The sequence below is a fragment of the Phaethon aethereus genome (genome assembly GCF_964289735.1).
Source record: "Phaethon aethereus genome assembly, chromosome: 5".
Lineage (NCBI taxonomy): Eukaryota > Metazoa > Chordata > Aves > Phaethontiformes > Phaethontidae > Phaethon > Phaethon aethereus.
In genome coordinates, this window is record NC_138579.1 from 70,782,300 (window position 1) to 70,809,357 (window position 27,058).

Here is a 27,058-nt window from a genome sequence, read left to right on the forward strand (position 1 = left end):
GGATTTCTGAGTATAATCTCCTTAAGATGTCTACGCTTCCTACAAAACCGCATTAAGCTGGTCAGTGGGTCCCAAGTAACTGTACGGAGGAAGGTGGGCAAGCCTCACATAGCCCCTACTTCTGAGAAAATCTGGCTAAAAGAGCTCTAGACAGTCCCAGGACCTGGCCGCAGTTTGGGGTACGAGCAATATTTGACCGGAGTGGTGTGAACTGGAGACGGGTGCCTGGCTGGAGGAGGTGAGGCTGTGATGGAGAGGGCTGTTGGCTTTTAACCGGCGTGCTGCGAAGCGCCGGTGCGGCTGGGGAGGAGGCCGGGTGTCTGACAGCCCTCCGCAGCAGGACCTGGGCTGCGTGCCCAGCTCTGAGCCGGCCTTGGGCTGCCCGCAGTCCCTCACAGACCTTGCAGGACTTTTGGGAGGGGAGTCAGACCCCGGCTCGCTGGGACAAGGGAGGGTCTGGGGAGAAGGAAAGCAGAGCTGGCACAAAACTACCTGAAGGCGCAGCTTTTTAGCTTCCTCCCTCAACGGTGCAGAGCTTCTCCTTGGCAGGACAGACTGCAGCCCCCTAACCCACTGCTGGGGGATGGTCAGTCGGAAATCCCTTATCCTGGTGGGGGGAGCTCCGTACTCCTTTTTTTTTCTCTTGTCTACAGAGAAGCACCCCAATTTATCAGGTTGACCCCATCTCCAGTATGTTCCCCCTCCCACCTTTGTGGCTATATTCGCTGTCATCGCTGCACACCCAGGCGGGATTTGGAGAAGCACGTGAGCGAAGCAGGCAGGGGGTTTAGTGCTGCAGGGACTCAAATCGCCGAGCCAGCAAGCCACGGCTCAGCCCCAAGTGTCAGGGGATGTGGAGATGCAGCTGGCCCGCCTTAACCGCCCTGCTGGCCCCCTCCTTGGGCAGCCTGTCCGTCCCCCCCCCCCCCAAGTCCCAGCCCTTCCCTCCGGATTGGAGCACCATCTCCCCCCCCCCCCATCTTCATGCAGTCTGCAGAGGTGCATTGTGGGAAACTCCCAAGTTTCGCTCACACACCCCCCCCCGGCCTCCCTCCCTCCCTCCCTCCTCTCTGCGCAAGAGCCGGCTCCCAAGGTGTGACTCGACGCCAGTGCAGCCGGCCGCAGGACAGAAGGTAAGGGCGGCCGCTTCCCGCCGCGCACGCCGGCCGCCGGGGGGCGAGGGGGCAGCGCTGCCGGGGGCGTCCCGAGCTCCCGGCGGAGAGACGCGCCGCGCTCGTCGCTCGGGGTGACATCACGAAATAGAGACGCAGATCTACCTGGTCAAGGTGAGTGTCCGCCTCGTCGCAGCTGCCTGGGATGGAGGCCGGGGGCTGCCATGCCGGCCGGCTCAGGCCTGCGTACCCACGCAGTTCTCGCTCTCAATAGGCGACGGCGCTTTTTTTAGCCCCCCGAAATGAGCGTAGTGAGGATGGCTGGCCCCGAGCAGCTCCCTTCCCACCCCAGCTCTTCTGCTCCCTGAAGGTCAGGCAGCCAGAGAAGGCATTTCCGCAAACGCAAGCGCGTGGGAGCCTGCCTGCTGCCTGCCTGCAGCCTGCCTGCACGTACCTGCCATCGCCGCGGTGGCGGGATGCGCTGTGCTCGCCTGATCCGAGCTGGGCTGGCCACTGCCAAGCGCCAGCGGGCTTCAGCGAGCGGGGAGGCAGCGGCCCTGGGATGGGGACCGGGGTTTGGTGCGGCAGAAGGGCTCTGGAGGCAGGCTCTGGAGAAGCGGAGCCGGCCATGTGCCGGGAACGGGGCGGCTGGGAGGGAGGAGGGGAAGCAGCATCCCCAGCTACAACCTTGGCAGGAAAGCCTCCGTGCCTCCCCGAAAGGTTTTGATCAGGTTTCCAGCTGCCTTTCCTCTCCCATCTGCGGGGGCGGTGGTATTTGTTTGCCCTGGGCTCTGCCTGGCTGGGTTTAAAGCCTCTGTTTAATTGCCGTGGATCCCACGGCGGGAGGTGAAGCGGCGCAGGGACAGGCAGCAGCCCTGGCTATTAGTCCTCAACTTTCCCGAGGAAGGAGCCGGGGGTTGTTTGGTTAGGCAGGGGGGCTTTGAGATCAAAGAGGTATCCTTTGACATGACCCCTGCCTTTGTGCTGGAAAGGAGCTCACACAGGGAAATCTGCTAAAAAATGACCAAAACGGAGAGAGATGGCAGAGGCGATCGTGCCTCTTTTAAGCTATGGGGAGAAGATAGCACCAAATGCATGGGAGGAGGGAGGACATCAGACCAGGGCTCCTCTTTCAAGGTGTGTGCTTTCAGGGATGAAATGCACGGGGGATGTCTTGGGCTTTTCGGTCTGATGTCCCTGCCTCTCCACGCATCTGTGTGCGTCCGTGCCCTGTATGTTTGCAGAGACCTGTTGATTTGGTCCCTGCTCCTGCTTAGTTCTCTGTGACCATTTGGTAGCTTCTAATGGGGTCGAAGGGGGGAAAGGAAGAGGATTTTTATTCTTGAATCGAGGTCAGCATGGCAAAACTTTGGTGCTGGGGCAATAGGAGGAAGCCCTCCCCATCACAGCCCTGTTTTCCTGGGTGGGACTTGGGCAGGATGCTGTCAGGAGAAGGAGGATGGACTACGCTGGATTGAGCTCCCTGCTCCATCTCGGGACTGACCTCCAAAAGTCTGACCTTCACAGGTTTGACCTTCAGCTTTTTCCATCTTTCCTTTCTATAGCCCCCAGCACCCAACACCAGTCTCTAACCCCGTGATATTGGGGCAGGACGGGGGAAGAAAAATCCAGAATTCCCTTAAACGGGGATATTCATCCCTCTGCATCCGTCCCCTCAGCTGGCAGGCTGCCAGGACCGGGGGCCGGCGAGCGCCCCGGCACGCTCTCCCCATCCTCGGCTGCGCGTGGGGGCGGGCGGAGGGGAGGGATGGAGCTCTCTGAGCAAGAGTTTCTGCCCTGGAGGAGCTTTGGTCATCCTTCCCCGGGTCCTCTCCAGCCTTCTGCAGGGAGGGAGAGAGAGCACTCTGCAGATGCAGAATTGCCTCCATAATCTTTTTGGCGGCCACAGCTGAGCCAGGGAGGGGGCTGATGCTGCGAGAGCCTGGCGCAGTCCCGCGTTGGTCAGAAGGGATGGGTTAGGATGCCCATAAGCTGCAGAGAGGTGTTACATTTGCTGCCGCTTGCTGCAGTGGTTGGGGCTGTTTTACTGTGTCATCTTTTTTCTTGTGGCTGTTGCATTTGAGAGATACAGGACCCACCGGCTGTCTGGGAGGGGCCTTAAAAGCATTGGTTTGTTAGAAAGGAAATCAGCCTTCTGCATCTGGGTAGCAGCTCCTGGCTTCTTGGGGAGCAGCACCCCAAGGTGGAAACATCTGCCCTCTTGGCTAAGGCAGTTTCCCAAGTGCTGGCAGGCTCGGTGTAAAGAGCAGGGCTTTGTGGTGGAAAGGAACGCGTTGTTCACCCTTCTCCAAGGGGCGGAAAGGCGGCCCGGAGCGCTTGCTGACCCTGCCGCAGCGTTATCCCTGAGGCGGCGTTGCAGACCCAGTGCTGAGCAGAGAACTGAGACCTGCCCCATGGCCCCAGGCCGGGTGTTAGGATGGATGTTAACGGGGAATTGCTTGTCTGTTCCCTGGGGAGACCTGGGCATTTGGGGAGGGGCAGTAACCTGCCCCCGGAGCACGGAGCTCCCTGGGAGGATGGCTGGGCAGAGTGGTGCAGACCTCCAGGTGATGGAGGAGGGGGTGTCACTGATGCTGAGCTATGAAGCTGTGCTTGGAAGGGTGATCATTACTTTTTCAATAGCAGGGCTGCAATGGGAGGCTGCTGGGCCAGCTTCTGCCAAGGCTTTTGGGCTCTGGTGGCCTCCCTTCTGATATTACAGGGGGTGGCAGCCCGTCCCCAGGAAGGGATGTGCCACCTTTTGGTGCAGCAACTTGTCCCCAGTGCCACAGAGCTGCTGGCATTGAAGCGCTGCCGCTGGGAGGGCTGGAAAAGCGTTATAAGAGAAACCAAATGAGTGCGTTGGCAAAACGCTGAGCGTGGCAAAAGTCAAGACACGAGGAGCTGCCCGGTGTGGGATGCCGGGGTGGCACGGCAGTCTGGGACGCAGGATGCGCCCAGACGCGTGCCCGTGCCTGCCTGTGAGCCATCCCGCTCGTGGGTTAAAGCTCTGCGCTTCATCTCCGCGCATCTTCGCTGCATCTCCTGAATCGCTCCCCGCTGAAACTACTCCAGTGTTCCGATCCAGTGTCCTGCCAAATAGCTGCCGTGGAAAAAAGTCATCCTGGCTGAAAACCCTTTCCTTTGCTCCCCTAAATTTCTGTCTTGGGGTGAGTGATGCTCAGTCCTGTCAGGGAGAGGCTTAAGATCTAACACTTCAGGATTTTTGAAGGGTAAAAGCTACAATCTTGTTCCACTACAAAAAAAAAAGGGGGAACTATAAAGTGGAAAAACAGTATTTGATTCTGTGTCTGAGCACAGAAAGTGAGGTGCTCTGAAATTCTTTTCGTTATGACGGTCCCCCTTTGGGGCCCGTGCACAGCGTTATGACCCTGAGAAGCCAGGCGTTGCAGCAGAAGGCTGTTTCCAACCTAATCTCAGCAAAATATTTTCAGATTCTCTCCAATTCTAGAAACGGTTTTGCTGTAAACTGTGGCTGAGAACGCAGCTGGCCCAGCTGCATCGTGAAGGCTGGTGGCACCCGCGCGGTTGTACAGCCTCGCCAGCGGTGACTGCTGCTGACAGCAGGTCAGGTCCAGTCAGAGCACGCGATGGGCACCGCTGGAGAGTTTGAGACAAAAATCTTCCATTTCCCAAGGCTGTTTTGGTAAGGCTTTCCTGATTTCGGCCACGTTTCGGGAGGACAGCTGTGAGCCGAGGCACGAGAAAGGGGTTTGTATTGGTCTCGTGTCTCTGCCAGGCAGCGTGGAGTTTGGGTGATGAGTTGCCCCTCTGGGACCGTGCGTGGTGAACGCTCTGATGGAGGAGGGAAGAAGTGGGCTTGGCTGGTTTTGGGGGCTTTTTTTTTTTTTCTTTCAGCAGCCTGTATATTTTTAATAGAGCTGTGGGCAGGAAGCTGAACTGAGCTGCAAGTGCTTTTCAGCCCGTGTTACCGCAGAGAAATGGCTGGGCTTGTGCCTGCGAGGTGCCCTGGAAGGAGCTTTTGTGGATGATGCAGCAGGAAACGTGCAACGGGAGCTGGCTGTGGGCTTGCTGGAGGGCAGGGTGAGAGCGCAGTGAGCCGTCCTTCCCTCCCTGATGCTGCAGGCTTAAGGGCAGAGTTGGGTTTATAGCTTTTTTTCTCATGGTTCTCGTCGCTTTATTTTCACACAGGATGAAGGAAGATAATAGAACAAAAACGTGGAGTATGTTTTTGCTACGTACACGGCTGCGTACGGGCAGAGCGCCTGAACGGTGTCGTTGGAGAGCTGTGTTTTGGGGTTTAAAATCAAGAAAAGAACAAAAGTAAAACCCCTGGTGGGAATATGTGTCTCTGCAATGTCGCCTCTGTCTTTCAGAATAAAATGTCTGCCACGTCCATCCCAGCAAGGTCTTTGGGGTCAGGACAAGCGTGGCTCACAGATGCGGTGCTGAGCTCAGACGTCACCTCCTGCAGAAGCCACGGCGTAGAAAAAGGCTGTTTAACCTTTTTCTGGGCTCATGCCGGTGGGGAGCGTATCGGGGCTGGCTGCGGGGCTCTGAAATGCCGCGTCACCCGTGTGGGGAGCGCGGCCAGGCTGTGGCAGGGCAACCTCTGGAGAGGACATGGGCACCTGTGTTGCAAGGTGGGACTTTGCCCCATCTCTGCGCAGTTGGCGGCCCGTCGGGCTGCCCAGGGCCCGCGTCCCACAGCTGCTCCCCTTGCAGGTGTACGACAAAGCCCGTTCGCCGGGCTACAGCAGCCCGTCCTGTTCCCACACCTTGCCTTGGTGCCAGGTCCAGCCCAACCTCTGAACGCTGATGCATCACCAGGCTAGGAGAGAGGTGACATGTCTTGGTGGCACAGGGAGCGAGGGGTGGGGTCCTGCAAGGCTGGCCATGCTCTGCGGGGCCGTGTGGGTGATCGGTGTGGTTTTGGTCACCGCCGGCACCAGCGGGACAGGTGACGAGTGTGCTGGGTCTCAGAGCAGCCGCAGGACTGACGCAGCCATGGAACGGCGGCTTTGCTGGCAAATCTCCCCCTCTGGCAGCGATTTGAAGGTGCTGCCTGTTAAAATACTTCCAGCACCTGACGCTCTCCACGTCAAGATTCAAAGGGCTTGTTTGAGAGGGAAATGTTTAATCCAGGGCTGGGGGGAGGGATGTGGGGAGTAGCAAACAACAACTTGGAAAGAGGATTCATGAATAACTCATCACGGTGAAGTGGGTCAACAGCATTTGCTGTAACTTGGTGCTGCTGTCTCCAAGGCTGGGCTTTGGGAGGGCTGGCAAACACAGCCGTCTCCCTGCACAGCCTGGTCCTGGCGCACCGAGGCTGTTCGAAAGCATCTATGACAAGCGACTCCCGCTGTCGTCGCGCTTGCGTTGTGTTTTATCACGTTTGCTGTGTGTTGCGTCAGGAGCAAGGGGCCAAAATAAGACGGTAAGGGAGCTAAAAGCCTCCTTGGGGAGCTGCCCACGGCAGCTGAGCGAAGACAAGCTCCTTATGTAAAGCTGTTTTAATATTTATGGTAATATTGAGAGGCACTGCATTACCTCATCTGTCTTCACAGCACTTCTTGGGGACAGGGCAAAAGGCTTAGTCACACTGCTCTGCTGTCACTTATCTCAGGTGCTCGCCTGGCATCTCACTGTCTTTAATGCGTTTATTCCCCCAGCAGTTCAGAAAGGGGGAGAAGTGCTGTTTGTCCCCCTTGGAAATGGGGAGTTGAAGCAACTGGGAAAGAAAATGTGCTGCCCAGTTGCAGCAGGAGGCTGGGATGGGGCAGGGGACTGAACACAAATCCTTTCAGCCCTGATGGATCACTCCCCTCTGCGGCAGACGAAACGGGTGCAGACCCCGGAGGACAATTTCCGAAGGATAACGGCTGGTCCTCCAAGCTGCATTCCTTCAGGGGTTAGACAAGAAGGTCAAGAGCCCAAGCGTGACCACCTGGGAGCCACCAGCAGCTCCCCACTTCAGTGGGGAAAAAAATGAGGCTTTGCCTATCTTTGGTCTCTTTTCACTAAGGCCACACACAAGCCCTCCGGACTCGCTGATCCGGCGTGAGTAGCCTGACCGCTGTCGGCTGTTACCCGCGGGCTGGGCAGAGCGCGGCCACCTTTGGTGGTGCAGACGGGTATTTCTTTATGGAGAGCAAAGGTCCATTTGCGCGCACAAGTAATGAGCAAGATGGGAAACGAGGTCTCCTCGTTTCCCACAGAGCACAGCTGCCGCACAAGCGCAGCCTCCCACAAATCAGCCGCTGTTTATTCCTTCCCTGTGCCGCACCGGCTGCCTGGCTGGGTTGCAGGCTAAGGATGAGCCGTCTCGGTGGAAGAGGTGAATGGGACCTTGGGATGCCTTAGGCAAGGCATTTCCAAAAGAGATAGGGGCATGTTCAATCTAAAATGTTGGGTTTGAGTCTGGCCAGGCACTCCGAGGAGTTCAGCCTGGGGCAGGGGCAGGGCTGCAGGAGTAACTGGAAAAATGGAAGAGTGCATCTCGGGAGAAGAAAATTGGTGAAACTGGGCTTCTGCGGACAAATGAAAGGAGGGCAGGGACATAAGCTGGTGAACAGCTTGGGTGAACAGACACTAAAATGAAGCAGAGATACATAAACGAAAAGACATCACTGACGATTCTCCTTGGGTTTCCAGAAGCGGTGGGATACCCTGGTGACTGATACAAACTCTCTGATGGGCAGATGTCCTCAAAGGACAGTGGAGGTGCTACATTTGAGCCAGTGAGTTTAAAGTGAAATCCCATGGGGGGAAAAGTAGGGCTAGCCTGGCTGTGAGTCAGCAAGTTGATTCTAATTTCTACCCTAAAATAACTCAGAAGTGTGATTCCAGCTCTGCCTTCAGCTAGCAGCTGTGGAGGGACAAATCCTGATATTTTTTTTTTTATAACTTTTTTTTTTTAGATGGGGTTTGATGGTTTATTACATAATGTTCTGTTGAGCTAGCCAGGACTTGCGCTCCCTCTTGCAGTCTGCTCATTTCAACCCATGCTTACAGTCCCTCCTTAACTCTCTTCCAAGCCACTTTGACGCATGGGGAGGTTTGTTAATCTTTGGGAGAAGAAAGGGAGGTGAGAATGGTCTTGAGCCTCAGGATCTTAGGAGGGACATCCCAAACCTTATGCCCGTGGCTCTCGGAAATAATGCCTTCTCCAGGGCAACGTGCTTGACTGCAGCCTTTTTCTTCTTTTGCCATAAGATGACAAGTGACAATGAACCGGCATTGCCCAGTAACCTCAGAGCTCTCTGAAGAAGCTTTAATCTGTCAGAACAGGCTACCTTTTACTTGGCACTTTTCATCAGCACGTCATGAACTCACCTTAGCCATGTGTTCCAGCTGACTTGCCTGCGACCACATCAGTCAAGACCTCTTTGGTGACGGTGACAGTCCGTACGAGCATGCCGTCTTCCATCTGAGGGTGTCTCACGGGCGAGTTCAGCGCCCTGCACCGCGTTGACTGGCACTGAAGGAGAGAGTTTGACGTGCAGTGGGCACAGGGGAAGTGGCAGCACTTGATCCCCCTGCTAACACCCCCAGTTTCTAACAGCCTGGTCCCGGTCACTTCGGCTCTGACCTGCCTTACCTTTTGTAGTCGGCACACTGCTTCTTTTTTGTTTTTCCTTTGTCCCTTTTCAGGAAGTTATGTATTTTCAGGTGCCTCTTTGAAGTGGCCAAATTCTAATTTTCCTGTTTATGCGTTCAGCCCGCCACAGGAACAAAATCTGCAGACTTCAGTCTAAAACTACCTGCTCTTCACCTTCCAGATGGTGCCGGCGCCTGAATCTGTGATGGTAATTCAATCCTGTGAGCCAGTTTTGGCAGGTGCAAATTGCACTCGCCAAAGGGAAGCTGTCTGACAAGAGGGCCATTTTCTGTCCCTTAGAAAGCCTGTTTGGTCTTAAATGACCAAATGCAAGCATGCCAGCTGAGACTTACAGAACCTTCTGAAGGGACCTGAAATTAATGGGTATGCAGCGTACGTTCTTCCTCCACGACACCGAAAACCTTTCACTGTGTTGCTATAAGAGCAATTGAAGAATACGATGAGGACTGCGTTGGGTGTTGTGTTCTCGGGTTCGCAGTCCTCCCTTAGCTTCGGGAAGGAGAGGCCCAAGCCATCTCCTCCAGCACTGTTGAGTGCTTTCAACTCTCAGCCTTCCAGCTACGTCATTTCAAAGGGAATGGAGAGCAGGCTTGGCTGCATACCTTCTCTCCTTGCAGAGGACCTCTGTCCCCAACCCGTGCGAGTTAAGCATGCTACCATGCCTGCTCAAGCAATGTGGAGTGGCGGAATGGTCTTTACCATGGTTCAGCTGCTTCAGGCGAAGGGGTTTGGGGACAGTGGAGATGAGGCAGAAAGAAGCGTTAATGCTTGCTTAGTAATAGGGACCCATTTAATTCTTTGCCCAAAAGCCAGCACAGGCCATGCTACTGAAGAGAATGGGGCTTTGGTACGTATAACTCTTCTCTTCACCCCAAAAATGCCTTTTTTTCCAGACAGGTAGGAAAGACAAAGAAGTGAAGGGGAGATTAGGGAGTAAGGAAGAAGATTTGAGGATATATAAGGTCTTTTCTGCGGTCTCTGGCTCTTTCTGCACAGCATTGCTACGGGTCAGACGTGGTCAGTAGCTGTTTCCGAGACTGATGTTTTCAACTGGAGGACGCTTGGAGTGTGTGGATGGACCTTTGCTGCAGGTATAAATTCAGATACATAACTCCACTGTGTTGGTTGAATTCCTTTTCGCTGGCAGTCTGGCAGTTGAGGACCCAATGGCAATGGTCTGCTGCTCATGAAGGAGGGAAGAGCCCTGTGTATGAGCCCCTTGCTCAGCACTGCTGTGACGCTACACACATCTGCGGGGTGCAGCTTCCCACTGCACCCCAGACCCCGTACTCCGTCTTGCGAAGTTGCTGGCTTTTCCTTCCAGCTTGAAACAGCGAGGGGAAGATTATAGGGCTTGGGGATGGGGCTGGTCGCAGCAGAGGGGAGAGGAGCTTCTGGTGGTGATACGGTACGATAAAGCTAGCAATGACTCATCTCCATTCGGCGCAGGATTGATGCGGCTTTCATCTGCGCACGCAGGAGACAGATGAATAGATGTATTTGCTAATTTGCTGGGGTGGGTAAGGCAGAAAAGGTGCCCTTCAGGGAGCCCAGGAAGGCTGGTCCTTACGCCGGCCCTGTTGCTTTGGCTGGGGCCAGCTTGTTGCACTGGTGAGTCTGACCGCACTGACCTTGAGAGCTGCGTCAACCAGCAGCATCCCAGGAGGCTGTGGCGTTCGTGTGCCGCTTCCCGCAGCGGCAAGAATTTCTCCTTTTTCTCCTCGATCACCGGTTTCGTGATCTCTGCTCCCTCCTCCCAGCCTGGGAAGGAGCTGGTTTTCACTGGCAAGTGAAAAACCTCCCTGAAAAGGCACGGATTGTTAAACAAAGAAATAGCATGGGAGGGGAAAGGGAGGGAATGAAGCCTTTCTCACAAAAGCTTATTCTCAAGGGCTGCTGTCTGTGGGAGGCAGAGAGGGAGCTGGAAGGGGGAGGAATGGGTAGGCAGCCAGAGACGGTAACTGAGGAGGAGAAAGAAGGGAGGTATAAATAGATGTGAGGAGCTATAAAGAAGAAAGCAAAGGTGGAGAAACAGGCCAGCAGAGAAAAACTTTGTGTGATGGGATGAGGGAAGAGGAGGAGACAAAGGGCTGGGGGGAAAAACCCCCTCACACCTGTATGTGCAGGCTTATTTTTTGAAGATGAGGGAAGCACCTTTTCTTTTCAGTCTGTGGGACACAGAGGTGCTTAAAGACAAGCACATGCTCATGCCCTTGAAAGCACAGGACTGGGAAAGGAAAGGAGAAGGAAAGGAAAGAGGGGATGATAACCCCTGATGATACCCTTCCGGATGATAACATACGGAAGAGGGTTGAGTACTACGATGGAAGAGGATGTGCTGCTAAGAGTACCCTGGGTGAGGAGGAGGGCAGCACACATGGCTGCAAGCCAGCATGATGCCAACCCAGCCGGTGGCTCTGGTAGCTGTGCTGCAGCCTTTGGGGTCAGAAAGGGTCCTCGAGCTTCTCAGCTGCAGCGTTTGCCAGCATCAGCTCAACCAAGCCGAAGGGTCTGGAGAGATGCTGGGCAATTCCGTGGCTAGTTCCAGTGATGGAAAACTACTGACAGAAAGCCCTTTCACGTGGACACTTAAGAACTGCTGATACTGATTTTTGGCTCAGTTTGGTTTCTACATCTTTTAAAACCTTTTCTGATCTGCATGAAAGGCTCGCATTGCTTTTAGTAGAAACACACTTACTTAGAAATCAAGAAATCCTTTAATAAGCTGTTCGTAGCAGTGCAGGGCATGGGTGTGGGACGAGGCTCCACGGCACAGCGTAGGCTCTGAGCGAAAACAGCTTTCCTGCTTCCAGGAATCTGGAAACCAGGTCTGTTCAATGAGGGGTGTGGATAAACTGGGAGGTACTCGGGCTGTGCGGAGTCCCCATTTCTCAGCGAAGAGGCCAATTTGCCCCCTCCGTGAATTACCCCTGCCATCTCCGTACGCTGCACATAGCTTTTCTAGGGAAAGCAGCAGAGGTTTAATGCTTGGATCATATAGTATAGTGCAAATACTAGAGAGCGTGTGAGTAGCCCAGCTAATTGATATCAAAGTGACTAAGCAGGTAATTTAATATTGATGACATGATGAGTCTGCCTTTCCCTGCTTTAACCTCTAACCCTGCTTTGGTCGTGGGTTTCACTTACTATTTCTTTGTGTCATCGTTGTACCAGATGTAAAAGGAGGATAAATTGCTCCCAAACAGAAGAGCAGAGTCCTGCGAGTGAGTGTGTGCAGCCTCAGCCCTGGATCTATATAGGATTTCTACTGAGCGGCGCAGTATGAATGATCTTTGGAGGCAGTAGGAAGGAAAAGGCGAGGCAGGTGGTATCTACAGAAATATTACAAAATGAGCAAGGAGAGGAAAATATTCTTGCACTTGGCCAGGACTATATGTTTATCTACCAAGTCCCAAGCCGCAGAGAAAGTCTTAAGCTTGGTGGGCATCTGGGACTGTGTGCGTGTGGTACAAAATGCCCAAGTGTATAAATCTTCAGTGAAGCATGGGGGGAGAATAGCGGTGCTTTGGGTTTCCAAAACTGTTTGAAATCGCAAACTCAGAAATGTAACTATTGCTCAGCTGCAGTCAAAGACCATGCTTTTTTACACCCAAAGTAGATCTGACCCAGGTAGAGCTGTTAGGGAAATTTGCTGGTTTTTAAACAAGTGAAGGGCTGGCTTGGTATTTTTTCCCTTGAAGGAGCTTGGAGCTAGACTGAATAGAAAAATTTAAGGGAAGAGGAGCAACTATCCTGCTCGATGCTGGATATGAAACCCTGGGGACAGATTATCTGCCTCTCGCTTTTCAATGGTTTATTTCAAAACTGGCCAGCTGGGATCACCTAATGTCTTTCGGAGACTTCAGGCTCCATATCCAAATTCTACCCAGCTAAAATTCATCCTCTCTAAGGAAGGTGTGTAAGTTAGGTCTGCGAAAAGCCTTCTGGAAATGCCTGTCCCATCTCCATGCTGCAGGAAGAGCTCAGACTACTCTCCTAGGCGAACTGCCAACCCTTCAGGCAGCCTTTTCAGCATGCAGCGTACTCGTATCACGGTCACTGTGCCTGTGCAGCATGAGAGCTATGGACTTAGATGATTTCGGTGCTGCAGTGCCCTCAGCCAACTGAGTTGGCTGGCATTGGAGAAGATGGCGGCCATCAAACAATGGCTTACAAAGGAGAGAAGGAGAGGGGGAAGTTTCTATCTTATACCAAGCCGTAAGATCTTGCCTGCTTTGCTCTGGACCCAAACCTGGCGTTTCTGTGAGTCGGTTTCCTCCAGGCCAGTGTTTCTGCCTAGATGGAGATTAAAACACCACATTTATTAGCCTGTTTCCCAGAAGAGGCAGCAGCAGAGACCATTGCTGCAACCCTGGGTCCTTCTTCCTGTCTGTCATTAAAGGAGTGATCTGCACTCTGAGCCACTTTGGAAGAAGCATCTATCTGTAGAGGTTTTTGAGGAGCCTCTCTATTTCTAAATCCAGACAGCTAATAAGCTCATATTTCACTTAGCAGGCAGAAAGGTCTCGGCAGGCTCCTGGCAGCGCCGAAGGTCCGCAGGGAGGTAATGAAGCAGGCGACGCGGGTCTGACCGCTGTCTCCAGTTTACTCGTTCTTTCCCAAGCTCAGAGTTGAGACGGTGCTGCACCGTCGGAGGCCTGAGGGCAAGCTGCCCGGTGGCTGCCGCCCCTCTTCCCGCTGCGCAGAGGTGTAGCCATGGGAGCTCCATCCCCCAGCTCACCCTGCCTAGACTGCTGCCTACCGCAGCTTGCTCGGATCATGGTTCTGTTGTGGTTTTATAACCCTTTGAAGCCCGCTTTGTCCGTTTGCTGAATTCTCTGGACGCAGCTGTGCTCTTTGCTGCTTTTTTCAGTTCCCTGAGGAAAATGGCTCCAGCTAATCACCTGCGGCACATCTGACACCCTGCTCAGCTCTGTAGGCAAGCCCAGCTAACCGCTGCAAGGAGGAGACGGCAGTGAGATCTCAATCACTGTGAGATCCAGCTTTACAGTAAATTCATGCAGTTGCACTGGAGTCCCGGAGGATCTGGCGCTTGCCTTATTTTGCTGTAGCTCCACCAGAAATGCTGACAGCAATAATCCTTGTAGTCTGATACCTATAACTGAGGAACTTATCCTGTTTTGTTTTGTTTTTTTAATCCAGTACCCATCTGGATGGAGGGTATCACACAAGATGACGTATTAACCACTTCCTAAACTTAATGTGGGATAATGCTGCGGAAAGAAGGGTAGAGGGTGAGATACAAGCAGGGAGGAGCTATTGATCTGCTTTCCCATGGAACACAATGTTCTCTCCTTACTCAAGAGGAAGGTAGCTGTGATGAACAGATGAAAAGTAAGATTTATTTGGTTGGACGTGAGTATATCTCGTCACTGACTAATAGCATCACATACATGGCCAGGATGGACTTGTCTTGGGTACACATAGAGCCTAGCTGTAGCAGCCATAGATGATAGTCAGTCTGATTTGTTTGATGTTCTTGCAGGTACAGGCACTGTAGTAGATGCTTTGAATACAGCTCACAGTTACTAAAGAAAGAGCCAAAAGTTCTCCAGTTTTGCTTTCCGTCCTCCTTCGTTGCCAGGGTGGCTTGCTTTTACTCACCTCTCGTTGCTCTGCTTCCTCTTCCAGGTATCATGTCCAGATAGGACACTGCCAGTGTGAGAATCATCCCGAGACAACCACTCCAAGGGGCTGAGCTCAGGTGGCTCCTCTGCTTTCTCCAGCAGCCAGGCAAAGGAGAAGAGCTGGGACTGCCCCGTGTGCGTGGCATCCAGTCGCTACCCACAGCACTCGTAGGGATGGATTCCAAAGGCAACGTCCGAAGCGGAAACAAACCCGATGTCAAGCCTCCCAGCTCCGGAAAGCCGGAAAAGCCCAGCCCTGGGCCTGCCACAAATGCAGACAAGAAGGAGATTCCCAAAGAGCAGCCTGCTCCTGCCACTGCCACCTCTGCCACCAAGAAGGTGGGTGGCGACGCTGCCGTCGTGAACAACCACAGCAACCTGAAACCCAGCCCTGCCGCCACGGAGACACAAGAGGCCACCGGCCAGTCCCCTGACTCTGACCACAAGGGAAACAGCTCCGAGGAGTCGCCAGGCAGCATCTTCGACAACATGAAACCCTTGATCATCGTCGGAGGAGTGGCGGTGGCTGCGCTCGCTGTGATTGTGGGAGTGGCATTCCTAGCCCGGAAAAAATGAAGACCGAGGCAGGGTGGGGATGAGAAACCCAACCCAGCTGTACAGCTCCTTTTGAGACAAATGCATGCAGAAAAATTCTATACATATCTATATATATATATAGAGCGAGCTAGATAGGTCAACAAACACCAACTGCAACTCCAAGAGTCTTGTTCAAGACAACTGTGCCAGTTTGACCCCGTGTGGGTAACTCCATGCACTCAGTGTGTTCTTTCATGTAATATATCTTGGCTTATACCACTGTGTATAGATTACAGCTTCTCCTGACCGGTGTAAATGATGGTGTCCCCTCCCCTCCCACGCTGTCCTCCCTGGGAGACACCCCCACCTCTCCTGCAGTCCCCTGTTTTCAAGACCAAAGTGTTCTACGTCCCATCCAGAGTCCCTGCTTTGTGTTTTGGTTTCTGTTTGGTTGGTTTTAAGTTGGGTTGTAGTAAAGAAGTTGTAAGGGCAGACGGAGCCTAGTGCTAAGACCTAGTTTGCCTGTCATTGTGTGTTGGGCTGGTGTTTATCCAGGGGCAGGGAAAGCACTGGGCAAACGCAGGCAAAAGGCAGCTCCCTGACCAAACAGCGAAGTGTGATCTCTAATAGGTGTCTTGTGTACCTGCTGCTCATCAACCCACCCTTAAAAACCCAACCTGAAAGCACCCCAGAGAAAACAGGCTGGCTGGAGGCTGAGACTGCAGCATGGTAGAGCTGAGTATGCAACTTGGGACATCACATCAAGTCATGTCTCTGGCTGAGCTGCCAGCGGGGGAGTGAGCAGAGGGGCCGTACCGTGACCGACAGTGCAGTTAGCAGTGCATGGAGATACCTGGTGAAGTCCCACGCCGACTTCAGGCAGACAGCAGCTGCCATCTGCTTGGTTTCTTACATGTTGGCAGGCAGCCTTCAGGATCCCGTGGCTTGCCAAGGTCATATGGACAGCATCTGGGGCTAGAAGAGACTTTGTTTTGGATCTAGTATTTCCTAAAGTTAGGCTGGGCTTTGCTGGATGCTGTGGCCGTAGCCCAAATTCCCTCGAGGTCAGCTGGACTCTTTCTGTTCATTTCTTTGGGCTTTGGATCAGGCCTTCCACCTGCTTTTTTCCCCACCGAAGGCTATGGTCTCTTGGTACATGAGAAAGTAGAAAAAAGGGTGAGCTGGTTTTAGGGGCAGAGAGGACCTGGGATCCCCTGAGAATAAGACTGACCTGCTTTATACCAGGGAAATGCTGTTCAAGGGCACTGGAAGTCTGTCCTGGGGGGCGGATTTCTTGCCTCCCTCCTATTAGAGCAAGCAGGGATTTGTGACTCCTCCAAGCTTTGGAAATGGAAACAAATTCCCAGCCCTTGGGAATAGCCTGGTTTCATCGGTGAGAACCTTGGCTCTAAAGCCAGACCTTGTGAAGGGAAGAAGGCAGGCATGTGATGAGAGAGGGTGTTTAGTGCATTGGCTGATGCCCTTCCCCTAACACCAAGAGGTGGGCAGATCATCTTATTCTGAAAGTTTTCATTAGACTACTCTTGGCTGCTGTGCTACAGCAAAAAAAGACTTACAAAAAAGAACTTACGCTTTATTTTTAAATTAGGTCAGAGATTAGTTGAGGTCAGAACCGCAGAGTCTCCGGAGCTCAGCAGCAGTTGCAGCCAATGGGCAGGGGTTTGGAGTGATGATGATTAGCAAGTGGAGTGAGTTCAGTTAGAGAACCTTAGTTGTACATCTTTAACTGAGCCTGGATGTATAAATTCCATGGGTACAGAGCCAGAGAAAGATGTATGTTCCTCAGGTACTGCCTTCTCAGTATCTGCTTCTGGCAAGATTACTGGGTAGGATGGTGGGTGTCTATAACCTGATCTGGCAATTCTCTTGGCTCATGTCTGTCTTATTTACCTCCAACTTTGGTCTGCTGGATGCATATGGCTTCCCCAAGCAAAAGGTCTTTTGATGAAGCCTGGCCAATTGCTATGGTGAGATTCGTCATCCTCTTTTCTCCAGGGCTCATAAAATACACCCAAAAGTACACAGCCTCTGGGACTATCAGATGCTGTCCTCTGATGAACAACAGCCTGCATGCAGCTGAAGATTAATGTCTGCCTTTACCCTTAAGAGTGCAGAGACAGGGGGTGGGCATGCTGGGCTCACAGTGGTTTTTGGAATGAGTGTTACAGCCCCAGGTGAAATCCTGGCAGTTTAAAGCACTCTGTGTGTGTATTGTGGATGTGTCTCCTAGTAACAGTATGTCACAGCTTGGAGAATTTTTTCGATCTGAAGCAGAGGGATCCATGGTGGGGTGTTTCTATAATGCCACTTTTGTCTAAAGAACTGATTTCCCCTCATCCTGTTTTGCAAATGTTCAGAGGTTATTTTTTGGAGGGAGAGGGGAGGGCAAACAATAGCAAAGGTGTATGAAAGGTATGTGGAAAGCGGAGATGTGAGGGAGAAGCAGCCCCAGCACGGCTCCCTTGCAGGACTCCCGGCTGCGGCAGGGCTTTGCAAGAGGACACGGTGAGGCTGCTGCATCGACACCAAGAGTCTGGGAGATCTGCAGACCCCCCAGACCCTGACGGTGCCCTGGCCCCATCCTCTCGCCATACTGGGGAGAGACCCCATTGCATACCACCTCCCCCTGCTCCTGCTGGCACCCTGAACCCTGCATTCTGTTTCTCCACAAGGGACATCTGGGTGCACAAGCCAGAAGCAAACCGCAGTGCGATCCTGCCAGGAACCTGACCTCCGTGACTGGGAGGTGTGCGCCCACTGGGTACGGGGTGATGGATCCAAACTACCGGGGTTTGGATGTGGGGATGGCTATTTCTGGGCTCCCCGTCCCTCAAATCTCTGAAGCACAAAGCTCGTGGCTGTAGGGAAATTTTGCTTATGCTGCCGTGAGGAAGGGAAATCGGCCACCCCTGCTCCGATTCTTGTTTTGCCGAAGTAGGGTGGTGATTTTCAGACGGTGACTTCTGTTTTCAAGTGGGAGGCTTGTCTGCAAGAAATGCTTCTACCTGCCCTGTCTTGCTCCCTCCCTCTCAGCCCCAGCATATGATTATTTTTTTTTTTTTAGCAGTGTGTGACAATGTTACAGATATAGCATCTATCTATTCTGCCCTGACCGGCATAGATCGATACAGGGGGAGGAAAAAGAAACACCCTGTGTATATACACCACCCTGCCTTGAAGAATATTCTGCATATGTATGTATACATACATATATGTTTATATTACCGCAGTCTGAGGCGGGGGGGGAAAGCAATCAACCTGGAGATGACCCTTCATTTGTTCCCCTGCATTCACACAAAGTGTCCGTGGTGTCTTTTTTTGTGCCATTCACATCACGCCGTGCAGCACCCGAATTCCTTTTCGACCTGGTTTCTTCTCAGTGCAAAGAATGTATGGCTGGTGAACTGCTGAATGTACCATGTGCCCGTTGTGCTAGAAGCTCAAAATTACTGTTCCCCTCCCTGGATAGTTGTGTGGGCTACTCGCTTTAAAATAAGACACTTTTAGACAATACTGAACTATACTGGACTGTGTTGTAGCGCTTTTTGAAGTGTGGGTCTAGTGTTGATTTGAGTCAGGTAGATCAAGCGTAGATGCCGTACAAGCTCCTAAGCACGCAGCTGGGGCAATGCACTTCAGTTCTGACTTGCAAATGACATCCTCTTAGCAAACACCTCCTGTGCTGCCTTAATGTGCCAGGCTGTGCAGTGGTTTCATTTTGAGGGGGAAAAAAAAAAAAAAAGAAAAAGAAATGTCCAGCGAGAACTAGGCTGAGAAGAGCAAATTCACCTCTCTCAGAATCGAAGCGAGATTGAAACCAAATTTGTCGAAGCAGAAAGCTTAAATGACTGAACTCGCTGTGCTAAATAAATAGTTGTCTTTTCTCGTACTGAGCACATGCCGTTATTTGCTTGATGTTATTCTTTGTGTGGTGTTTGTGATATGAAGTCCTTCTAGTGATATCTCCGTGGGGAGAATGAACTAACGCTTAAAACTAATCAGATTCTGTGCTTGGGATTTGAAGAGATCTAGATTGCTAGTTTACTCTTTTGATACAGTCTATAAATTACAAATTTGCAAAACTGACTTCAGACATTGTAGTTTATCACTAAAACTATAGATCCAATTACTACATCTGATCTCAATCTATTTTTAAGGAGCCATAAGATTTAGTCAAATATAAAGATGTCATTACGCTCTCTTGGACAACTTAGTAGAAGGTTTTTGATGCTTCTAGCTTTAAGAAAGATGAAATGGATTACATTTCTGGTTCTTTCTTCTACCAATTTCATACGCTATGGCTAAGTCCCATTATTCCTAACAGTTCTGCAGCAGGAGGCAAACATATCTGGAAGCCAAAGGATACCGTAGCAGCATTTTCAGGAGGGTAAGAATGCATTCTTGCAGGTGCTGTTCACCTGTCGGGCTCACACTTAAAGCACTGAGCAGTCGCTTGTCCTGAAGCACTTGTTAGCTCCATTAGGTTGAGTGATAAATTAAAAGTGGGTTTGTGTCTCTGCTAAATCGAAGTTTAGGGGTTGATCCATAGGCTACTGAGAACAAGGGGAATTTTTCCATTGGCTTCATAATGCTCTGATCAGGCCTTTGAGATCTCACTGGCACCAGGGATATGATCGTAGGTCATCAAAAAGTCATCTCAATGGCATGTTTTTTTAAAACTGACAAAAACATTCCTTAGTCCTTCTGCAGAGCGTAAGCGAAGTCTTCTCTGGTATTAACTGAGGCAGCCATTGTCACAACCATGCTTATACCTACATTTGTATTTGTGTATAAACAACAACAGTGTAAGTAAAAAAAAACCCTGGAGTTGGTGGGAGACAATTTCTGCATTAAAAATTTCCCTTCCTTTTCTGGAAATGCCACTGGGGTTTAGAAATCAGCATCCTTCTAGCTATTTTTAGAATCGGTTGAAAATAACAGTCCTGAAGATTTGAGAGAAAAATTATTCTTCAAGAAACAAACCTAAAAAGGAAGGAATGAAAAAATGTATTTGAAAGGTGAAGTTCTGGGAATTTCAATCAGCTTTACAGAAAGCTTCAAGTCAGTGCTTCTGAGAGGGTACAAGAAACAGTACAGAGAAGTGCAGAGAAAAAAAGCACGATTTCATTATCTTAACAGTTTTGGTAAGGACACATTAACTTTTATACCCTATCCACTTCCTTTTTTTTCCACTTGGATAAAAGCAAAAATGACCAACTTTGCCATGCAAATTATCCTTTGCTAACCGCCTTTTACAAATGGATTTTTGCTGTCTCTGTTCAATGTTAAAGGGTTAGTGTAGCAAGAAAAAGACCTGATGTTTTCCACAACCAACTTTGTATGATTAAGGGAAATTGCAAGTCAATGATTTGGGCATTTGAAAGGGCTGCGTTCTCTTTTCCCATGCTTTGCTATGAAAAAGATTGAAAATCCAACCTACTCGCACTTCAATCCTCTTCGTCTGTGACTTCGTGCCATAGCAGGGATGCTGGTTCCTTTCCCAAGCCACGTAGCGTCTTACTGCAGTCTCATTCCCTTCGTTATGAAGCTGGTAGAAATCTCCCAAGCCAGAAAGAGCCGTCTTCTGCAGGGTTAGGCAACCGCATCACGTCATAATCTTCTTCATAAACTGACTGCAGTTCTGCTTTACAGGTTGGGCACCTCCCTTCATGAGGAGAATTGGCTTTGATCAGGATAATAAAAATTTGGTATACAAGTTAGTTAAATTCTCAGCACGGGGGGCTGGAATCGGGATATTTCCCGTTATTTACACCAGAGGTGTTTGGCCCTTTACTCTCTCGGGGAGAAATCCACTGATGCTGCAGATCTGACCTGGGCTGGCTGTACGTTTTCAGTTCTTATGAGTGGCACTCGATTGACAACTCCGCGGCAGAAAGCGATGAAGCCTGTGCAGCAATCTTCTGGGCCAGGGGATGAGGTACCACCCACGTGCTTCAGGATTTACGCTCTGCAGTTCCGAAGAAGCTAGGAGAGGGCGGTGTGAGCGGTGTCTGCCTAGTACTGTGGATGAAATATTGCTGCTCTCTTTTCAGCCCATCATCGGTCCCTAAATGCTTGTCCTGCAGGGACTGGTTTTGGCCTATAGTTTTTTTTAAAACCTTTCCTGTCTTCATTCAGCTGGAGGTTAGTTCTCTCCTGAAGTTTGCCTGTCTGAAGTGTTAATCATTAATGTGAAGTTATTCTTTTTAAGTGGCATTAAGGGCAAAGAGCACAGAATAAGATGTCTTAGCTGTCATGAATATATGGCAAAAATGAGAGGGTACTTAATCTACGTTCATCAGGCTGGAGGTAGCTATATAGAAAGTTGTCCTCCTTGAGCTAGATTGTCTTGAATTCAGCAGCCCAGATGATGACACAAGGTGCTGTTAAGGGTACTGGGATGTAACTGAGACATTGGCTTGGAACACGCCCCATGTGCCATTCAGTTGGACTTGGCTGGGTCTGTTCAATGTCATTTTTCTTAGTCTTTTACTGCATCTTGCTGTGGTTAGCTCAGATCATGTTACCCTGACTGACTGGCCCTGGGGAGTTTAATCTGTTGAGCAAAGTGGTTTTATGGTGACTTTTTCCTCTTCATTTTCTAGATCATCAGTCCAGCCCTGTGAGCTGCTTTCCTTTTTAATGCCCAGATTCCTAGGTTGTCTGCTCATGCCAACTGCTATGAACTACATGGCTCCATTGGTTTCGGAAGATCTGATGCATTGCTTGCACTTTGTTGCTGCTTTGGCTACTGCACTGTGTTCCCTTTCCCTATTTTCTTCCCAGGCCACTTGCAGATGTAGCCTCTCCACAGCTAGGCAGAAACCCTACCTTAAGGCAGAGGCAGATTTTGGGTAGCTCCACTCAAAAGATACAGGTAATGTTCAGCCACCGAGCACCTACGGGGAACACAGAGTCTGTGTGGCACAGCAGGGAATGCATGAAGTTGTCGTCTGCCCTAATGACTAAGGCTTGAGGGTCTGAGATGCTGAGTGCTCTTGTCTGCCAGAGAAGCTCAGCAGATGAGAAAACCACAGCTGGAAGGTGCCTTTCCTCTCCTAGCTCTTCCACGTCAGTAAGTCGCTGCATGGCCACAAGTTCTGCTCAGGATTGAAGCCTGCCTGCCAGTCAGGCGTGAGGTATTCTAGATGCTCAGAAGGTGCCGACACAGCACGAGCATACGCTACACTTGGCTGAAGCTAGGGCTTCTTCATTTATTGGAGCACCAAAAATATAGGCAGAGAAGAAAGGTTCTCAAGCACTGAAGAGCTGGTTCTCAGCTGAAATAAATGACCTGCATTTCTGCTGGCCTTGAAGAATCAGCTGGTGTGCCAGGGGCATGCTGCAGCTCGCACTCTCATCTTCCATTAGCCGCAGGGTTGAGGACACAGAAGACTGCAAAGATTCTTCCATTTGAACGGGTTGCTCAGGTGTTACCGTTTGATACAGTAATGCAAGACTGCTGGGCCTTGAAAATTCACATCTCATTCCCCTAGCCATGCTAATAAGCTGATACCACAGCCTGCAAATAGTGTGACGGATCATAGCCATTGGCTTTCCGAAGGCGTGGGTTTGGCTCTACCCTGTGCTACAGTCCTGCTTGCTGCTTTGGACCCCTTGGGCTCCGTTCGGATGCTCTGACATGCAGTACTTGGGATTCATGCTCTCTCCTCTTTGATGCTATGCTGTTCAAATTAAATAGATTTTTTTTTTTCCCCCCCTGAAAAATATAACTTGGGTTAAATAGGATTCGGACCAACAAGTTACTCTTCCTCCTGTTGCTGTTTCAGTTGCTCCCAGCTTGAAATTCACAGGCGAGTCCATTATTTTTTCATTTCTCATAATGCAAAGCCCCAGTGCAGCATACTAAGAATAAAGTTACGAGTTCTTTCTGTCTGTGTGTAATGGTGCTACAGTACCAACACTCCCAGTAGGAAGAGAGGAATCTTTAACAATCTTTGCAATAGTAAAGACCTGCATTGTATCCCTGGTTTTGCCACAGCAGCTTCAAGCAGTCAAGTTTCTGGGGCCATTTGATAAGAACAAGGGTGCCATATAATTTTGTCATGTTAAAAAAAAAAAAAAAAAGGCAAACAAACCAACAAGCAAATAATTTGGCTTTACGAAGTTTTGAGCAGCCCTTCTTAAGCCTGGTGCCTTTTCCTGAGTCACTGGTTAGGACCCTTTCAGTTGAAACCTTTAAAAGGTGCAATCTCAATTCCTCAGTGAAAACCAACTCTCTTCTAGTGGTAGGTGCAGGTTTACAAATTTGTGGAGAAAAAAAAACTTGTAGAAAGGGAACTAGAAAGTCAGATTACAGGGGATTTTTTTTTTTCTTTTGGTTTGCTTGGATTCTGTTCCTCTTCCAGGGACTGAACCAAAGCCCTTGGAAGTCAGATGGAAAGCTCAAACACTGGTAGCGGGGAAATGCCTGCTGCTACCTTTCTTTCCACAGGCCACAGGCATCTTTCCAAAGACATGGGTGGGCTTTGAGTCAGCCCCTGAATGTGTTTTCCAAATGATAGTGATTTTCAGAGTGACACCTTGATTTCTTCCCTGTACAAATAGACCTGCTTGTCACTTACACATATTTACCTGTGTTCAACATACAGGTTTGGTTTTTTGCTTTCAAAAACAATATGCTGCTAGACACATTTCCCGGAGGGAAATGGACACCTACCTACACACAAAGCTATACAGCTAATTTATACCTTGTTGAATTTATAATCTTGTCTATGCTTCTACGGACACTTTGTATGGGCTGCAGCTCAAATCCTAAAATAGTCAAGAATTTTTCCTTTCCCATATAGTATTCTATTTACTTTGACTTAAAAAAAAAAGCGTATAAATGCAATAATGCAGGTAGACTAGAAATACTAGATTGAAAATTAAAGTAGTTTAGCTTGTCCCATTGTGACTGACAGTGTTGTACAACACCCAACGCTGTACCCTAACATTTTCCAGGCTTTCTACGTAGCTGAATCTAGTATTAGCTTTGAAAACCCATTGTATGAGTGGTGGGTGGATGGGTTGGAAACGTGTGCTCTCTACACACTGTATGTTACTCACATCAGAAGCTGTATGGCCACTCCATATGCTGTGAAACTGTAAATGATTCCCAATACACCTGTAACTCTTACCAGGATTGTAAGAAATAAACTATATATAGAGATATATATACACACATAGATATATTGTATAATTCCTCATGTGAGCATCTTTGTGTATGTGGGGGTGTGAGTGAAAATGGCTGTTGTCCCCCTCACTTCTTACTCATGACTCTGTTTCCCGCAGGCTCAATATTTGCCAGGATTAGCGATCCCAGTGACAACTGTAAGAAAAGGCAGTTCCTGCCCCAAAAAACCGCCAGCCTGCCCAAGGAAAGCAGGCAAAGGGAGATTATTATTATTCCCACGTAGGAACTAAGGTGTAGAACAATTAAAGACTTGTCCAGAGCCCCAAAGGAAACCTCTTCTCACCCCCCTGATCCCCTGTCCCGCAGGCCGGTCTCCAGCCTTTGCTGCACAGTTGGTTGCGGTGGCTCCGATTTGCTCATTTTTAAGTTGGCCCAGGAGCATCCGTCCTCACAAGGAAACCATCCCCTGCACACCTGGCTGGTGTCTGTGGGGGTCCCTGCACACCAGCGCGAGCCAGGGACTCCCTCCGACGTGTCAGGGTTTCAGCAGTACTCGTCACTGCGAATAGTTGCTGTCATGTTACACCAGTCCCAAATGGGGTCTCTGCAGAAGTCTGCAAGCTTTTGGAATGGAATCTATTAAGAACTGGGAAGACAAATACTGTAAACTCCTTGGGGTCAGGAAAAAGGGGCAGCCTTCAGTTGCAAAAGCATTAATTCTCTGAGATTTTTACTGCAGAAACACAGCTGAGGGCTCAAGTTTTACCTTGTCTTAATATTCATAAGAGGAGGAGAGCAAATAAATTCCTCTTTTCTGAGTCTGAATTCTGAATCTGAGAATCTGGGGTGGGTGGGTGCCTCACCCTCCCCACTGCCCCCAGTTAGGGTGTGTGAAATAGCACATACATTGGGCCAGTGAAGTATGGATGAGCTGCCTGGGCAGAGATGGCCATCTCCCCTGCCCTTCCCGGGCTGCCAGAGAGCACCGCTTCGAAGGAGCTGAGGCTCCTCTTCAGTTCCTAGGCTGGGGCAATGCACCCTCTTCCAGTGAGAGCCTGGCTCATCTCTTCTTAACAGAAGAGGGTGTGCAGCCAGGCTGGCGTGGTGCAGCTTGGAAGGCTCCCCTGGAATTTGGCATCAGTGGAGGCACCTGCACAAACTGTCCTCCTCAGCCTGAGATTGAAACAGTGCTGCTTGCTCCGTAGAGATGAGAGAGAATGGGCTGGAGAACCTTCCTCTTATATCTCCTTCAAACAAAAACCATTAATCTTTTTCCACTGCCAAGGAAGGCAGCAGCACAGATACATCGGTGCAGTTGCAGTGCCAACGGAGAGAGCAAAGGTAGCATCAGCGCAGTGCTTTCAAACACTGGTTTGGAAATCTTCCACCCATCCTTTCTGTCTTTCATCTACTTCTTTCCCTCCGTATATTTATAGAAATTTTAAAAGTATGAAAGTCAGAGGCTATGTTTACAATTATCTTAAACTATGCGTTGCTTGTCCCGGCTCTCTTCTACTCTAGCCATTGTTTAGCCACAGAAAATGACACGGTGCCAAATCGCTGCACTTTAAATGAGAAATGCAGTGGTTACGTTCTACCAGACTGGATTTGAAGAGGAAGCGCTCAGCTGGCTTAACGTAAGTGTAACGGCCAGGCTCTATCCAAACCAACCGTCTGCGTGAAGTAACAAATAATTTATATTGTCCTCATGATCCTGTCACAGTGCTAGTTACTACTTGCGCTTGCTAACCTCCCAAATTAAGCAGAGAGGAGCTGCAAAGCATTATCTAGTGCTTGCTGGAAGAGAATTCAACAGAAGACCATTTGCAAAATGGTGCTCTGGTAACACTGGGCATTGGCACCTACTGAGCAGTGGAAGATCAGGTATTAAGACATCACTGTATAATTTAATCTCCCAGCAACTAGGATGCTCGCACATGCATTTTTTTCTATGTCTTCACCTTAAATCATTGTCAAGTCCTCTGTTGCTTTGTATTTTGGGCAGTCTAGGGAGGACGGGAAGAGCTGACGCAGCAGGATTTGAGACAGCAGTTTTCCTTCTGCTCTTGGATATAGAAAAAAGCACTGGCTTCACAAGCAAGGAGTAAGGAGCATAAATGCGACGCTCTGTGCCATAAAGGCTTAAGGCTGCTGGAGTGGCACTAAGTCTCCCACAAAGCAGCTAAACTGAATAGTGAAAGATATGCTTTGGGTTTGTTTTTGTGGTCTTTTTTATCATTTTCTGGTAGCTAAGCTAGAGCAGAGAGGGAGGAACATCCAGGTATCTCTGCAGTTAACCAGCCTATGATTTCAGAACACACTTTTGGAGAGAAAAGGAGACCGATGGACAGATGATTGAAGAAACAGGCAAGCAGACAGCCTGATGGCATGAGCTACATTTCCTTTAGGAGGCCAGGCTAGAAATTAGGTACTCTCAAATAAATAAACAGAAAGAATGGCAGAATTGTACTGTCTTCATTTTCTATCTTTCATTTTATAATGGCATTGTCTCTTTGTAATACATTAGCAACCATCAAGAGATAAACCTATTACCACAGAGATGAAAAATGCAAATCCAGAAACTGAACAAGGTCTACAAAAATTACTTCTCCTCCAGTGAGGCACAGAGCCAAAAGCAACGACACCTGCAATAAATGAACATTTTTCTTGAAGAATAATGACTCATTGAAAGGTTAAGAATGTGTGCAAAGGCGGCAGTCGGGACCAGATGTGAGGGGTGGGAAGGACAGCTTCAGGAAGGTTTGGATGGCTTTATTTATTTTGCAATTCTGATGCTCATTCCAGTGTCTCCAGGAAGTCACCCAGTTCTCCATCCACGTATTTCACCTGTCTTTTTTTTTTTCAGCAAACCACTCTGACACATCCCTGTGCATCTTGTACCATCCCATATAACATAATTAGTTGTAGCTTCTTCAGGGATTCGAAAGAGCACAACGTACGTCTGTCCCTCCACAGCGTCCCTGAGGTTATTCAACCT

At 50.1% G+C, this 27,058-nt stretch overlaps 1 protein-coding gene across 1 annotated transcript; it reads left to right on the plus strand.

Annotated features, from left to right (window-relative positions):
* Positions 1-14,532: 14,532 nt before the first annotated feature.
* Positions 14,533-14,942, plus strand: CEND1 (cell cycle exit and neuronal differentiation 1; the record flags this gene model as incomplete). Its single annotated transcript, XM_082000132.1, has 1 exon — positions 14,533-14,942. Exon 1 carries the CDS (start codon positions 14,541-14,543, stop codon positions 14,940-14,942), a length of 402 nt encoding a protein of 133 aa, XP_081856258.1. The 5' UTR covers positions 14,533-14,540.
* Positions 14,943-27,058: the final 12,116 nt, after the last annotated feature.